The 17,315-nt window shown below is 30.4% G+C and overlaps 2 protein-coding genes and 1 non-coding gene across 3 annotated transcripts; 2 read left to right on the top strand and 1 right to left on the bottom strand.

Moving 5' to 3' along the window:
- Positions 1–4,453: 4,453 nt before the first annotated feature.
- On the top strand, positions 4,454–4,526 carry TRNAK-CUU (transfer RNA lysine (anticodon CUU)). The gene has a single exon. It is a non-coding gene; the product is annotated as a tRNA-Lys (tRNA).
- A 2,349-nt stretch (positions 4,527–6,875) lies between these two features.
- Positions 6,876–7,585, top strand: LOC133689679 (metallothionein-like protein type 2). Its single transcript, XM_062109650.1, has 2 exons — positions 6,876–7,035; positions 7,117–7,585. Exons 1-2 carry the CDS (start codon positions 6,971–6,973, stop codon positions 7,289–7,291), a joined length of 240 nt encoding a protein of 79 aa, XP_061965634.1. The 5' UTR covers positions 6,876–6,970; the 3' UTR covers positions 7,292–7,585.
- Positions 7,586–8,846: 1,261 nt separating this feature from the next.
- Positions 8,847–12,767, bottom strand: LOC133689678 (kinesin-like protein KIN-10B). The gene is made up of 12 exons (XM_062109649.1): positions 12,436–12,767; positions 12,166–12,334; positions 11,238–11,631; positions 10,943–11,148; positions 10,570–10,856; positions 10,306–10,369; positions 10,112–10,199; positions 9,680–9,963; positions 9,551–9,597; positions 9,425–9,446; positions 9,281–9,343; positions 8,847–9,177 (listed from the first exon to the last, which is right to left on the bottom strand). The coding sequence occupies exons 1-12, from the start codon at positions 12,657–12,659 to the stop codon at positions 9,058–9,060; spliced, it is 1,968 nt and encodes a 655-aa protein (XP_061965633.1). The 5' UTR covers positions 12,660–12,767; the 3' UTR covers positions 8,847–9,057.
- Between the last annotated feature and the right edge of the window lie 4,548 nt (positions 12,768–17,315).

The raw sequence follows: 17,315 nt of genomic DNA, 5'->3' as shown, positions 1-17,315 counted from the left end.
TTGACAGACAATGTCAAAGTGCATCCGAGGGAATTTTTTCTCTCGTGATTTTCAAGTTAGCCTTGGGATCGTATATATTGACTAATTAATTAATTACTTTTGTTTATTGTCATTTTGAGGAAATTATTTGATATATACACAATTCCAATGACTAATTAGGAATGGACCGACAACTAAAATACCGAGTTAGTAACTTGTCTTCATGATTATGATGTCATTAATATATATTATGATGTCATTAATATATATTCGCCTTTTTACCGAGTCAGCTTTACAAGACTTCTAGCTTAGACCTGTTTATGCCATTTTTTTTTGTGGGTAAAAGGAAAATAGTTTGGTTCGGTTATGTTTCAAATTTTATAAATAAAAAGTAACTGAAAACTAAAAAAACCATTCAATTTAATTAATTTCAAATTGGTCCTACTAATATTACAGATAATTCAATTCCCAAATAATGGTTTTCAAAACCATGGTGTTCTCAAAACCTGCAGCCTCTCTCAGCTCCTCCTCCTCCTCCATTCTTTCAACACCAAAAATCGACATCTCTACTGTCGAAGCCTCGGTCAAGCCAAGTTCAATCCAGCCATGGTCTTTTTCCCTGCCTCATGGGACTTCCCCACCGGCCCCTGTGCATCACCTTGATCCAGATGGCCACTCGGGCCAACTCACCCCACTCATCTCCCAACTCACTAGCCTCACTATCCTCAACCCTGTAGACAACAACTTCTATGGCCTTATCCTCTCCTCCATCTCCTCGCTTATCCACCTACAAACCTTGACTCTGCATTCAGACTCGTTCTCTGGCACAGTCCCTAACTCAATCACCAACCTTAAATCCCTTGAATCTTTAGACTTTTCACATAATTATTTATATGGGTACCTCCCAAAAAGTTAAATGTTGCGATTTTGAACAACATTTTAAAAATGTATTATTTCACTTTATATATATATATATTTGTTCGTTCCTTTTATTTTATTAGCTGTTTGTCCAATTCACCCCAGAAACCTCAACAAGTTTGGGAGGAAAGGTACCTTTTTCTTTTTGCACTACTAAAATTAACGGAGCCTCTGACCAAATGGTGTTTTCCTTTTCACCTAGCTACCCAGAGGCCCACTAATTCTGTATTCTCTTACTTTACTTTTGGTTTGGGCTTTGTTTGAATACTAAATCTGGCCCATTTGAAATTCACCGCATCAACCAGGCCATGAATAATTGTGAATGTCATTTATATAACAGCTAAATGGTTTAGGCTTTTTATTATACATTATTGCGAGTAAAAATACTGTGAATTTTAATAGTGTTTTTTTAGTTATTAATTTGTTTTTATTGGTATGTGTTTTCATGTTATTAGGTAAAAATTGGTTCACTGCCTGACTTTCTAATGACCTCTCTTATCGTTGAAATCTACACTAGCAGACATTGCATCTTCTGTTGCTATAGACGATACATTGTCTGCTGTTATAAACGACATGTAATTTTGACTATTTCTCTCTAGTTGATATCTTTTTAGAAAAAAAAATCAAAATATAAAAATTGAGAAAGAAATAAATTAAGAAAGAAGATTGGTGGGAGAAACCCAACAAGGAAAAAAAAGGACCAAAATAAAATTTAATTACAAATTAAAAGAAAGAAAAACATTGGGAAGCTTAGAAGGTTGTCCAAAATCTATATCATACTGGACCTCAAGCATGTTGGGCAGGATCCAAGCACTTTAGTGCATTATGAGTCTTTTTTCGAAGGAAAAATTCCTCAACATTTATTTGTTGTACTCCTGATTATTGTCGAGACGTGCCATCTTTGTCGCCCTTCCTCGTCTAATGAGCTTATCTCGTATCAATTTTTTATTAATTAACTAATTAGATTTTAAATTTATTTTTTCAAAAGATATTAGTCACAATCTCATAAATTTTAAAATTATTGAAGGTGTATATAATTATTATATAATTATTAGTTTCAGGATCTATAAAATTAATTAAAATGCATATAAACTGTATTAAAAATAATTTTTTATTTTCGTGTTTTTTTTTTACCAGATGTTGAACCTTAACCATCTTGAATAAGAAAACAAAAGATACATGGCGAACTGGTCAGCTTTCTTCCATTATACAAAGCACACAGCACGCTGCCAATCGTTTTTCTGCGGAAAAGGCCAATAATTTAAATCCTTGATAACAAATTTTTGGCACTTGAAAAGATTTAAATCCTATTTGTGTCAGGTTGGTGCACAAGTGATTCTGCTTTCAGAATACTAATATTTGATTGGGGAAAACGACGACTTGGCTTAGAAGGTGTTCAAAATCCAAAACATATTGTGTAGCATATCAAAACCATATATAAAAATATAAAATATTTATTTTTTAATAAAAAAAATTAAAATTTAAAAAATTACAGTTTCCAAACAAGTCCTAAATCAGATATGAAAGTGACTAGAGAGTTTATCCGCCTCATCATCCATCATCCAACTTGCACTAGATTCAATATTTTTACTCTTTTTAATATATATAATTATTATTAAAATATAATATTGCAAACCTACAAAATCAATCTAAGTTTCACAACTTTACTTTAAAATTGTAAATATATGATATTAACAATAATTATTAATTAAAAAAAGTGTAAAAATTGTTCTTTGTTGATATAAATATTAATAGGGTTAGCTACAAAAATAACTTTCATTTGTGGGGTCATTATCAATATTATTTTTTAGTAATTGTATCCCTTAATTTTACCCTTAACGTTATCTAATGTTTTCAATTATGCCTTTTGTCCACTCGTCCTCCAAATCAGTGCTTAATATAATATGTTAATGTCTATATTGCAACTCTAAAATTTAAATATTTATTAAATTAAGAATTTAAAAGGAGTGAAATAAACAAAATCAATAGTAAAAATATTTGAAACCCTAAAAAAATAAAAACAAATTTAAGTTTTAAATTTTGAGTTTCATTGGATTTTTTATTTTCTTAACTTATAATTTTAAGATTTTCTTAGTTTTGAGTTTAAATGGGATTTGAATTTTTCCAAGATTTTCAATTTAAGTTAATGTTTTTCCTTCATTAACTTTTATTAATTTAAATAATAAATTTGATTTATTTAAAGGGATTTGATTGTTAACATAATTGGATGGAATGTGAAACATAAGGGTTGAATTGAAACAAACATTGGGTAACATTGAGGATAAAATTGATGGATGTGATTGATGAAGGGTGAAATTGATAATAACTTTATAGATAAGGAGTATCTCTAAAGTATTATGTGGTAAATTATATAAGCTGTTTAACAAATAATAAATACATAATTGAATGATTCATGTAAATAATTATACTGGTTATTGACAAATTACTACTAATTAACATGGAATTAACAACGATGTAGTTTTAGTTTTTTAAATCACAATATCTAATATTAAAATTTTAATATGATTTAGAAAAATAAGACTATTAGATATCTTAGATCTTTGTATTAGTATATAATTTTGTGGGGTATTATAAAAAAATTAAAAGAGATTTTTTAAATTAAAATTCTGAATTGGATCATGTTGGATATCCAATAAATGAAGATTAAAAAAAATATATCTTCACCTGACCTCATCTGTCTGATTGGATACGAATAAAAGGTAAAGGATAATAATAAATATATGAATATGGATATATTTAAAAAAAAACCATCCTGACTGAATCTATTAACATCTCATATATCATTAAACTTTTTATACTAACAACTAAAAAAAATGAGTTAATATATTTCTTTTATTATTTTAAATTAAATTTATTTTTTTTAATTAATATGGATGTTCGGGTTAACTTGTGCATACCTCGAGTAATCTTATAAATTCTAAAATTAACGATCATGTAAGCCTCTAGTAATTATTATATAAAAAATCATATAATTCAAACATGAAATCAACAAAAAAAAAATTAATCCTAAGTTTTCATCACTGGTTGAGCTCCTACATAATGAAATTAAATAGATCAAGTGATTAGCGTGCTGGACAAATCCGAGGCCGCATGTTTAAAAAAAAGACGGCGCGCGATATTTTATTTACGACAAACACAACCGACGTGTCGTTTGTGTTTTTTATTTTAAATAAAAATAAGGGACAGACATCCCCCACCCCACCCCCTTAATGAACAAAAAATTACTTCGTCAGGCGCGTGCACTTCACCTTTTGCTGTATATTTTTTTTTTCCCCTCGTAAAAATATTTATCTGTCCTTTTTTTTTTTTTTTTCCTATACTCCCTTTGTCATTTTCCAATGCTCTCTCCTTTCTTTTCACAAACTTCTATACCATAGACTTTTATCACCACAGTCAACTAGTGACATTATTCTTCAGAAAGAAAAAGTTTATCGGCATTACATTTTGGACGGTACGGTATGAGCTCCTGATGGGATAGAATTTGTCGGGTTTAAACTATATCTAATGATGTAAGTGCAGTAGCCAGAGTCAGGTAGCCCGTCTAGCTCAGTTGGTAGAGCGCAAGGCTCTTAACCTTGTGGTCGTGGGTTCGAGCCCCACGGTGGGCGTTTATTTTGTTTTTTCCCCCTCCATAGAAAACGACATATCTTCCACCCTCTTGAAGAAGAGAAAATTGCATGGAATGTAGAAGTGTCGTTCGGTGGCAATGAGCTCCTATATTCCCTGTCAAAACCTTGCCTTTCATTCATTTACATCTGTTGATGGAGAGGAATCAATTGATTGTTGGTTAAACTTGTACTCTTCAACAACATTATTAATTGCGACCTTCCTTGAGCCTTCAGGACTGTAAAAATTAAGTAAATCACGCTTCTAAAGTAGTTGCTATCACCCTTTGGTTGGTTCGCTTGTATTGGAGTAACCCTTCCCTTATCTTCCAAGGTGGACCACGTACTTAATATTATATTTGCGTTGATATAGTCCTTTGTTTTTGTTTTTTTTAAATTTTATTATTTAATATTAAATTTATTTTTTATTAAGTTATCATACTATTATGACACAAATTGTGATTTTGATGGGTTAATCTTGTTGACTTAAGTTTTTTTAAAAAATTTTATTATTTAATATTGAATTGATTGAAAATATTGGACTTCATTGTTTGTTTTGTTTATTTTCTATTATATTATTTCAGCATCATGACCTATAAATAGTGCTTAACAGGTTAGTCCAAGTTGGCTTAAGATGTTTTTATGTTATTTTTTCAAAAAAAAAATTTAATTTCACCATTTTGAGAATTGAGTTTTATAATATTTTTTTATTTGATTTTTATGAAATATCTTAGCCTCATAATCAATATTGAATTAAGAAGATCACAAGTCATCCCAATAAAAAAAGTATAAAGTTGATCTTTATACTATTTTAATACAAGACTTTAGCTCTTATAACAAAACCTAACTATTCATTTTTTTGTTAAAAACTTTCATGTGATACCCTAATAATGATATCAGAAATAAAGATAACTGAAAAAACATTGGATTGGTTGAAAAATAGTTTATTTAATTTGTTTTTCATGGAGTTTATCTTGATTTCATGACTCGAATTGCTTGTTTGGTAGGTTGACCCGAGTAGTTTTTTTGTTTTTTTTAATTTAATATTTTTTTTCAATTTTATCATTCAGCAATAAGTTGATAAGGTATTTACTTTCATAATTTTGTTTTGTTTTTTTTTATTGTGTAGGGTTATTACGGTTAAAGTCTTTAAAGATTAATCCGAGTTAATTCAATATATTATCATTTTAATATTTAAAAACAAGTGTCATCTAATATATCACCATATCGATATTTAAAAAATTATCCAATATAGATATATAATATTTTAAGTTTATAATAAAAAAAATTTTATTGAAAATCACATTAGCAATGTATTGAATATTTTTTTTAAATAAAAAAAATAATAATCTGATCCACATCATGTGTCAATAATTTAGTAATTACTATTATGTATGTAATATTGTTTTAATTCAAGATACTCGTCACAGTCTAGTGTCCAATGAAGTGGTTTTAAAGTGTGAAATAAAAGCTAAAATAGTTTTAGCTTCACTAAAATGTAATAATATTAAAATAATAACAAAGCTTTAATTGCTATTGTTTTTTATACTATAATAATTATGTTTAAAAAATATTATAAATGTCTATTGATTTAAAACAAACGTGTAATCTACACTTTAAATGCCTTTCATATGATTTAATAAATATATTTAGTTCTTAAAAGTTTTTGAGATGTTGGCTCTCTGGTATACAAGGTTTTTTTTTATTATTATTCTAATATATATACCTGACATAATCATATTAATTACTTACAGAAAATTACTAAAAATTTAGTCACTTCAAGTTATTATAGAAAAGTCCAGAAAAAAAAATCAATTTACCGATTTCTTACGCTATTTTAGAAAAGCCCAAAATAATTAATCAATTTTTCGTTTTTTTATGCTGACAAATAATTACATGTTTGCATACAAATAAAAAAAATCCAATATTATCTAGGAATTGGTGTGCTTACCATTTCTTAAATTACTAACGAGGACTAGAAAAAAAAAAAAAAAAAAAACTCTATCTTTTGGCAGCCGCACTTCGCGCAGTTTCCTTGCATGAAATTTTAATGCAATGAAGGACACGTGAGACCCATCTTGATGCCAAATGCCGGTCCTGGCCTACGAAACGACATACTGCAAACGGAACACCGTTGGATTGAACTCCAAGTGATCAAATCCGACGGGGTTTAAACTTAAGGTCAACAAAATGGTGTTGAAAATACCAGAATAGCCAACGAAGGAGGGATTTGAGGGTTCAAGAACCGCAACGTGTATAGACAGCGGGTACAGATTTGGACAGATATGCAGGGATAAGCATGACGTAAGATCATGACAAATGGACGGTGGATATCCTCGAAGTCTCTCTCCTCACCTGCCTATAAAGTGAGGGTATGCACATCCCTCTTTTACTCGTTCAAACATAAGTGTCATTCAGCTTTTATATCCCCTATTCCCTTCGTGAAGATGTCTTGCTGTGGAGGAAACTGTGGGTGTGGCTCTGGCTGCAAGTGCGGCAGCGGTTGTGGAGGGTGAGATTGATTCATTATTTTCCCCTAATTCTTGATAGTTTTGATGCTTTTTTTTGTTAAAATGATATTGTTAACTTGCAGATGCAAGATGTACCCTGACATGAGCTCCTCAGAGACGATCACCAAAGAAACTCTGGTTCTTGGTGTGGCACCAGAGAAGGGTCACTTTGCGGGAGCTGCTGAGACGGTCGTGGGAGCCGAGAGTGGCTGCAAGTGTGGAGCCAACTGTACCTGCGATCCTTGCACTTGTAAATGAGAGCGATCCGCTGGCTGCGTTGATTCAAGAAATGATCATCGCATCAACGGATTGACAAGAAATATATTTCATCTACTAGGCGTTTAAAAGGGTTGTCTCTTGTCTTCAACAAGTTTCAATAAAGTAGCTAGTATATATTCATGGCTTGTTTTCTGCAAATCTTCTTGGATTTGCAGCTCTGGGGCTTCCTCTCTAGTATCAAGTCTTAAGTCGTGTTAGCTGCTTGTCGTCCTGTTTATCTTTCTTGTATAATTAAAATGGTAGCGTTGCTATGATTATATGCTGTTTATGATCGATTGTGTGTGTATGTATGATGGGATGGATGTACTGCTTCTGCCTTTTCAGGCATACATGCATCATGCATGCATGCATGAAACTGACTGACTGAATGCACACACTCATTCATCCATTCTGAAGATTTTTCACTTGTTTGATCGCTACTATGTAAGAAAATAAACTACTGGTGGGTTTTAATTGGGTTATTTAAGGGTTTATTAGGAGAGGCGAGTTCTTGAGGGAATGTGAATCTTGGAAGGTTGAGGTTGCAGAGATAAGGAAGGCGGTCTTGGTCCCGCTGAGTTTTGGAACCATTCATCCATATCATGGAAACCGATTGATAGAGCCCGTCAGAGCATGCCACGTCAATAGTAAAAGAATGGTGGAGAGAAAGAAAAGGAAATATCGCGAAATTGGGCCATTGACTTTCTGCTCTGGATTAGCCTGGCTGATGACCGTCCAGTTGTCCTTGTTTATTCGGATTAGATATTATTTTTTAAGTTTTTTTATTTGGAAATATCTTTATATTGAAATAAATTATTTTTAATATTAGTATATTAGAATATAGTAAAAATAAAAAATAAGATTCAAAATTAATTTAAAAAAATAATAAAAATAACAAATCTTTTAAAAAATATTTTTAAAACGGAAAAATAAATAGCTTGTTTATGAGACTGTGATTAAAAATTTAAATCAAAACAATTTAGAAATATTAATTTTAAAAGAAAATTAATTTTTAGTAAATAGCTCCGATATTATTTTTTTGCCAATTACTAAAGATAGATAGATAATCTTTGCCAATTACTTAAGATAGATGATCTGTAATAACTAGTGCGCAATGACAGATACATAATAATTAAAATTTTAATAATATTTAAAAAACATGTTAAAAATAAAAAGTAAATAAACAATTAAATCTTTTTCAGAATGTAAAAAAAAATAATAAATAAATAATGGGAAGAAGAAGAGGAGGAAGGATGGTAAGTGTTAGGCCCGGCAGTAACAGGTGTCCCACCAGTAACAGGTCAGGCCTGCATGACTGGTCGATTACATATCATTAACTTTTTATTTTTTATATAATAAAAAAACCAAACACGGTTGTCGATCACAATATAAAGGCGGGCCAATACTTGGTCCACCAGTAGCAAGTCAGCCCACGCACTTGACTGCTTTATTTTAATTTTTTTAAAGGCAAGGACAACATCTTGTTCGTCCCTTGTTAAAAAAAAAAAAAAACAATCTCGAACCCACGATCTTTAAACTAGCTAAACAAAAAAAATTGTTAAAACATGATTAAAAGCATATATTAAAATACTTCACTGTTCGCTACAGTTATTTTAGTGTTTAGGTAATAATCTACTTCAATGACTGCTCTCTGTAAATGAAAGCAGTAAAGCATATTGCATCAAATTAGTCTCTCACTCACACTAGCAAATTAAGGACATACATTGCTATTTCTACATCATTGTTATAGTTAACCAAATTTGATCCTACATTAACTCTTCTCTGAGCTGCGCACCGTCTTGTTTATCGAAGATGCCTCTTGCAGCTTTGCTGAACATGTTGTAAACCTGCTTAGACGAGAGACCAATCTTCTCTAAATCACTCAGCTGCAGCATGAAAAACCATAAATCGTCACTATATTACTAGCAGTAACTAGTATATAAGAACATGAAAAACCTGTTCATGATAAGGTTTACAGGTCGTGCTTACCGATTTTAAAGGGCTTGTTTCCCGGAGTTCAGCTATGTAATCTGCTAATCTCACTCCAATCCCCTGCATAATGACCAAGATGGTCGTAAGGAATTAACAGAAAAGTCATAGAAGCCACATGATTGTTCAATCTGCTGAAGTTACCTTTATTTCCAACAGTTCCTCTCTGTAAATGAAATAGCCAATTGCAAGTTTAGTTTCTTTGGACAACAAGGACAAATACAAAACATCGAAAATCAAAACAAACGTAGAGATTTGAGCAGAAGTTACCTGCTAGCGGTATTCAAGATATCAACATATTCTTGCATAAGAGAGCTCTGCACATCAAATTTCTAGAAATCAGATCTACAACTTGAAGAAACTTCAGTGTGCTTTACAAAGTTGATTCTTCTATTTTACCTTTAAACTTGAACTCATTGCATTAAATTTGTCAAGTGGGGTGCTGATTGTTACAAACTTTTCTTTTGCACAGGTTGCAGTAGAAGGTGTTTTTGGCTCAAACTGAACTGGACACTTGCAGGCTACTTCCTCGTGGCGAATTTGGTTTACATTTGCATTGATGGGGGAGAGAACTTTTCTTAAAGGACTTCTCTCTGTACACTTCACTTCAGCAATGGGTGATGTTCCAACTGAGTTATTTGACTTTGTTGATGTTATCTTATATTCCTTGTCCAATGGCTCAACTGCATAATTGCAAAGTTTCCACCTTTAAATCCTTAAGAAACCTCTCATAGATTAACATAAAACAAACTAAAATGAATTCAAATTTGATTGGATTCCTTAGATGTATGAAACAAGAAAATAACAAGTCTTCGGATAGTGGCTACATACTGGGTAAGTGTATTGATGATTCCAAGGAAATTTCAGTAGAATCAGCACCGATCTTTTCCCTATTTTCCTCGGCAGCACAATTCGTACTCTGAAAATTGAATTTAGATTCATATGTTAAATACTAAAATTTAACATCTATTTGTTTCTGTGGAAGGAAACAAGTCTGCAAATGACACAAGTTGCTAAGAACTCACTTCCAAGCATGAATCAGTTAAACCTTCATCATTAAATAAACTTCTGAATGGTACAGACGATCCCCTGCGTAAGATTTAAGCATATCGTGAAAAACATAAATCAGGTTAGGATCTAACCATATAAATCAGCAATAGGAAAAAAGAAAAAAGATCAAGTTGTGCTTTGAGACTTTCAAATAATCAGGCCGCAATTTAATTCGACACTTTCAAATAACTAGGCTTCAATTTAATTGGAGATTTTCATCAGCTTAATTAAGTCCATACCTCTCTTTAGCATTACAAATTTTCCGGTAGGTGTTGACCTTAGCTTTTGCGGAGCTGTAATTTGGTTTCGTGATAGAACTTGGAGGGAATGGAGAACCATATGCATCTATTCTTTGTGCACTCTTTGTCTTCCCTCTAGATTCAAGCCAAGTTCGCAGTTTTTCCTCCATATCAACTTTAACCTTCGGAGTATCTTGTTTATGGGTTGACGGAACAAAATTTGAAATGTGCCTCGACCTAGCAGCCAAGCTCACTGTCCGAACAGATTCTTGGTACTCTCCTGGATTCTACCATTGACAAACACAATTAAATTCACGTGTCCAAGAATGTTAAGAGCATCTGATGACAAGATGGATGAATGAATGCTACTTACAAGGCAAGCAACCATCAAAGCATGACTGGCTCCTCCAAGAGAGTCCTGCAAAATACGAGTTAATTTGCTGTCTCGGTATGGTACTCGGGGTTCTTTGTTGTTCAGTGCACGGATAACATTAGATAATGCAAACAATGACTGGTTGATTTTAGAACTCTCTAGTAGACGTATCCCTTCATTACAAGTCCTCCTGTTATCTTCATTACCTGATTAAATAACAAATAGAAATAAGAAAAACAGAGTCTAGATTAACCGAATCGTGGTCAATTTTGAGTAGGTATCGTGTAGAGATGACCTGCCAAATCGATTAGGTTAAGCTTCCCAGATACAACAGTCCCAGAATCACCGCTACCTGGTGTGGAGACAGCTACCACAAGAACTCCATGGCTCCTACTAGAGACATCATTGATACCTGTGTCTGCAGTTTTACGCCTCTGAATTCCACGAGAAAACACCTCTTGAAATTCAGAAATTGAATTGACCGGGACTCGAGATAGTCCCTTGAGGTGCACCATCCCATCTTTATCGTCCTGAATAACAATTTCTTTCGATCCAACTTCTAATAGATCATAACACCTTTCAATATACACTTCATAATATGAAATCTCTGCCCTACTTCCTGTTCTCTGACACATAGACAGGATAGTGGACATGGCCAGTGGCATTAGCCCTGGCAACAAGTTGGTACCCTGCAGCATCAACCATGTCTCAGTGGCCTTAGACTCACTTATAACAGCGAAAAAACTCAAAATTCACTAGCTGCTAAATCTTAAGTAACAAAATGCATATACACTGAACGTCAATGCTACTGTATTTGCTAAAGACTTTATTCCCAACAGCAAAACAGCTTAACGCTTCCAAGTCACCTCAGATTAATCTCCAACCCATACACCAATAACCCCTAATGTACCAGAAAATTCTCAATTAGGTCTCCATTCAAAACCGTCTAATGTTTTCCATTTAAATTACCTATTTATTGTAATAAAATGATGCAAGTTTTTAGAACTTAACGTTTCCAGTAAAAAAATTACAAGGATTTTAGACGGAAGGAGTAATTGAGGATTTGTGATAGGATGGGGACCAAATAGTATGAGGTTAGGTTAGCCCTTTACTTGTTCTTTCTTTTTCCTTAGGTTTGTCAGCAGCCAAACAAGCTGTACTAATTTAGGAGTTGAGCTGGTCCGGGAAAGAAAAGGAGCTGGGAGTCTCTTCTGGGAGCATACCTGCATAGTGTAGGTCTTTCCACTGCCAGTAGCCCCATAAGCAAAAACTGTAGCATTACGGCCCCTAAACATCCCGGGAATTAAAGGGCTTACTTCTCTCTCAAAAATGGATCTAAGATTGTTATCCTCTTGACCAAAAAAAGCGTCCAACTGATAGGACTCCTTTCGGCTATGCATTAAAAAATGAGAAAAGAAAAGAAACCACAGTTAAAAAAACCCACAAAATTATTAGCAGCAGCCCATAGAGAAAGTAAAAGAAAAGGCACTGACCTGGTGTCAGGATCTTGAAGATGAACAGCGACTTCATCTCTGGAGTCAGGATCTGGATCAAGAACAGAAATACAGGAAGTTGGGTTGCCATTTTTTGCAGGAATTTCGTGAGAGAGAAAGGGGCGTACCCTTACAATTACTCTAACCTTAGAGGTGCAGCTGGGGTCCATGGGTTTTGTTTGAAGGGATTTGGGTGTTTTTACTGAACAGCTTTGAACTTCCATTGCTAAAACGCTTAGTGATTTTTGTAGGGAGGATTCCACTTTCCAGAGAGAACAAAGAAACTGAAATAGTAGATCAGGTTGAGGAATTTGAAAGCACTAGACCGTTGGGTTCGTTTTTAAAATTTCAAAACATCATGAGGATGATGGGAATTGGGCCTTTTATTTATTTGAATTGATCTGGATCTAGCCTTGTGGGCCCATAAAGGCTTGCGATCATCAACAAATTAAACGAGATAGTAATGAGGGAATGTCGCCCGACCCGATCACGGGACCAGCCATGTTTTCAAGTTTTTTGAAACTCAAAACTTCAAACGACTGTGTTATATCTGCAAATGTATTTGTATTTAGCTTTTTTTGTTTGAATAAGGTATTCCAAGTATATTTGTTTTTGTATTCAAAATGTATTTTAAAAAATTTTAATTTTTTTTTCAAATTAGTTTTTTTATGATTTTAGATCGTTTTAATGTGTTTATGTCAAAATTAAATTTTAAAAATAAAAAAATAATTATTTTGATACATTTCAAAATAAAAAATAATTTAAAAGGCAATAATTACCATAGTTTCAAACATTATCCTAGTATCCATTGATGTCTAAATTTATTTGAGGATGTTTATTATTTTTAGATAAAAAAATATTATTTAACTTGTTAATAAATGTTTTATAATCAATTAAAAGTAAAAAAAAAATAATTGAATTTATTAAGTTATTTTATATGGATAATATAATGCAACTTGGAAATAATTTATCTTTTAAGTTTATTTATTAATATATAGTTTAACAATAAAGTATTTTAAGGCATATATTTGCCATTACACTCTCTACATGCTTTGTGTCATCCCTACATGCTTTGTGTCATCCCTCCATTGAAACATAAAAATAACAATTAGTGATTGAATTCTGAATTGCATTACCGATATGATGGTGCTTGTTATGGTTAGTGTTTTGAATTTATAATATAATAAGATAAGATTTGCATTGCAATAATTATATACATTTTTCAATTTTTAATTACATAAAATGTTTTTTTACGATTTAAATAATATTTAAAAATATTTTTCATTAAAAATGATATTTTTTTTATAACTACTATGTGCGGGTGGTCTGACCTTCATGCATGTTTTTGTTGGAAATAAAGTATGAATTTTTGTAACGTAATATAGATATTTTTTTATATAATTTCCATATAATTGTTGTTCAATAGAGTCATATTTATAATAATTAATTATGCATAGTAATATTTGTTATCTGCAAGTGGTGATTTCTTTAACGATAGTGCGTGTGTAATATTGTGATTTAGTATGGTATTTGGGTTTAAGATCTCCCCTTCTATTTTTATAAATAAATAAAAAATAGAGAAGTTGTTACCTTTCCCGGGATTCTTTTCAGTCTTCTAGCTCTTTTTTTTTCTAATAATATCTTGAATATTTTGAAAATATGATCATCTCATAGTTCTTACATTGATCTTAAGATTTTTACTTATGGGTGCGGTTTGTTTTTTTTTAATTGATTGTAAGTTGTAAAGATGTAATAACCAGAATTTTTAGGGGAATATATTGGACATTTCACATTTTTTGATAATTATATATATGTTGATTTAAAAAAATAGTAATAATAGATAAAAAAATATATAATAAATTGGGTTTTCTATTATTATTTTTATTATTAATTAAGGGTATTATAAGTAATAGTCATGAGTATATTAGTGATTACAAGATAAATTATAGAATGAAAAGAAAATAAAATCCTAAATTAACTTACACTCTTTTTTGTCATATAATCAAATTCCACGTCAACAAGGAAAGAGATGAAGATCAAGAGAGAGATTTGAACTGGAGCAAAAAAATCTTTATTCATTTTTATTAATTTAAGGTGTGTGTTATTTATTATTATCTTTTAATTGAGTTTTGCATGCATGTTAGAATTACTTAAAAAATTTAAAAATCAAGGGTTTTTTTATATTTAATTTTTTAATCACTTTTAAAGAGGGGGTGTTGTTCTAATGAAGTTTTAGATTGATAGAAAAAGTGATTTTAAATATTTTTGGTATATTATTTTGAAGTAATGGTGAAATTAAAGAAATAAAAAACAAATGATGAGCTAGTGACTTTAGGCCATCAAAATCTAATCTTACTATTAGCGTTGTGGTCAGAATTTGGTACCTGGTTAGAGCATGTCATGAGTTCTTTAATTTGATAAGTCATTTTCTCAATTCAAAGTTGTGAATTAAAAATTATAATTATTGTAAGTATGTCATCTGAATTTATAAGAACATAATTGTTTTGAAGCAAATCTTTCAATTAATTGGAAAGTGCAATTCACCAAAAAGTTTTATTGGCCCCAAAAGTTTTTATTTATATTTAATATATTATCAAAGATTTTTATTGTGCTTTTAATATTTTTTAAGAATTTATGAGAAAATATTTCTAATTACTGAAATTTTGTAGTTAATAATTGAAATTTGTGTTCGAGAGTGAACAACTTTTATGGTTTGGTTCTAAATATTTCAATTTATTAAAATTAATTTATTTTTATGTAGAATCTAAATACATGGGAGGTATTTCATAAAGAACCTGATTTCTATACAAATTAATATATTTACTTAATAAATGGAATAAATGGTTGGTTAATAATTTTTAACATCTCCACTTTAATTATGCTTAGAATATTGTTTTTTAAAAAAATAAAAATGTTTCTTAGCCTTTTCTTGTCAAGTTTTATAATGTTATTGTTTTAACCATAATTGGTATTTTCTGTATTTAATTATTAAAAATAAATATTTATAAGTTAAAAAAGGGTCATTAATAACATGGTTATAGTGTTGGGTGATTTTTGAATGAGCTTTTAGGGTTATTTAAGCTAATGATATATTCAAACTTTGATCAAACTAGAAATTAGAAATAATCTCATGTATTCCATTGGATATTAACGAGTAAATAATTTATAGTAACGGTTATTGTTAGGTGTTAGGAGTGTTTGATTGTCTCTAAAGCTAATATTAAATTTACATATTAAGTAAATGTTTATCTATTTGGTTAGTTATTTTTTAAGTTTTATACACACACACTAAATGAGTTTCCCTTGTTTAAATATTTATTGTTTTGTAAATTAGATGCATCATGCATGGTAAATTATTTGTGAACAATGTGAAGTGTTTTGTAAAACATGTTTATGACCATAAAAGTGTTTTGAACTTGTTTTGTTTTTATAAACTCATTTGTGGATTGAATATAAATATAAAGTTAATTGACTATGTTTTGGACTCAGTTTTTAGGGGTTATACATTGAAACTTATAGACATGTTTATTTATATTTTGATATCTAGTTATATGAAAAAATATGACACATCGTTATTGTGATAAGAGTAGCTGTGCATTTTGGATCTGGCTTTTTAGGGTTATACATTAGCATTTATAAACATGTTTATTTAGAATTTAATGCTTGGTTACGTGGCAAAATATGACTTATTGTGGTTAAATTAACTGTAACTTTTTTTACTCTAAATTTAGCTTTGAATATGGATGCACAATCTAAGTTTGTGTTCAAAAATATTGGTTTAAATTATTTAAATTTATGAATGTTTATAAGTGTGTTTTTGGACTTCTAAATCTTTGAAAGTATTAATATTCTAGTATAATAAATGAATTGATTTTAAGTGTTATATATATATATATATTAGTAAGTTTCAATATAATTGATCCAACTAAATAGATGAACTATTAATTATTGAGTGTGTGGCATTCATCTTCCATTTATTTATTTATTTTTCAAATGGTTTGGAAAATATTTAAAATATCAAGCAGTTGCTTTGGAAGCTTACAATTAATTTGTAAACTTTAATATTTTAATAATTAAATCAATTTATGATCTTACACTTATAATGCATTTGGTTTTATTTGACTCTGAAGTTAGGTTATCTTGATTTTAAAAAAACCAAAATATCTTTGAGTGAAAGACATTATAATTTTTTATTCTATGGTTAAATTGATAATTTTACTGTGCAGCAAAAATAAAAATGACTAATTTAACCCCGTATAACTTATAAAAGACAATTGCGTAATGGTGAAAATATCACATTGCCTTCAATATCTAGTTAAATGGTTTTTTGAGTCAGAGATAATTTTGTCAAATCATTATTGAAATAAATTTTCCTTTAGATTTTGTTAACCCTATACAAATTGTAAAAAAAAACAATTATATTATGGTGAAAAGATTATCTTACTTTCAATTTGGGTCATGAACAATTTTGTCATATTACTATTCTGATGAATAGTGATTGTTTCTAGAGCTACAATCACTTCTCCTTCACCTTTGGATTTTTGTTAATCTTATACGATTTGTAAAGGATAATTATGTCATGGTGAAAAGATTATTTTATTTTTAATATCCAGTGAAATGGTTTTCTAAGTCAAGGATAATTTTATCAAATCATTATGCTAAATGATTTGTTTATAGAGTTATAGTAACTTTTCATTTTCTTTAGATTTTTGTTCACATCGTATAATTTATAAAAAGATAATTGTGTTATGGTTGAAAAAAACTATATTAACTTCAATATCTAGTTAAGTTAGTTTTTTTTTGTTCAGGGATAATTTTGTAACATTACTATTCTAATGAACAATGATTTGTTTATAAAGTTACAATAACTTCTCATATAA

The sequence above is a fragment of the Populus nigra genome, chromosome 3 (genome assembly GCF_951802175.1).
Source record: "Populus nigra chromosome 3, ddPopNigr1.1, whole genome shotgun sequence".
In the NCBI taxonomy this organism is placed as follows: domain Eukaryota; kingdom Viridiplantae; phylum Streptophyta; class Magnoliopsida; order Malpighiales; family Salicaceae; genus Populus; species Populus nigra.
This window is presented reverse-complemented; position numbering and strand designations above follow the sequence as displayed.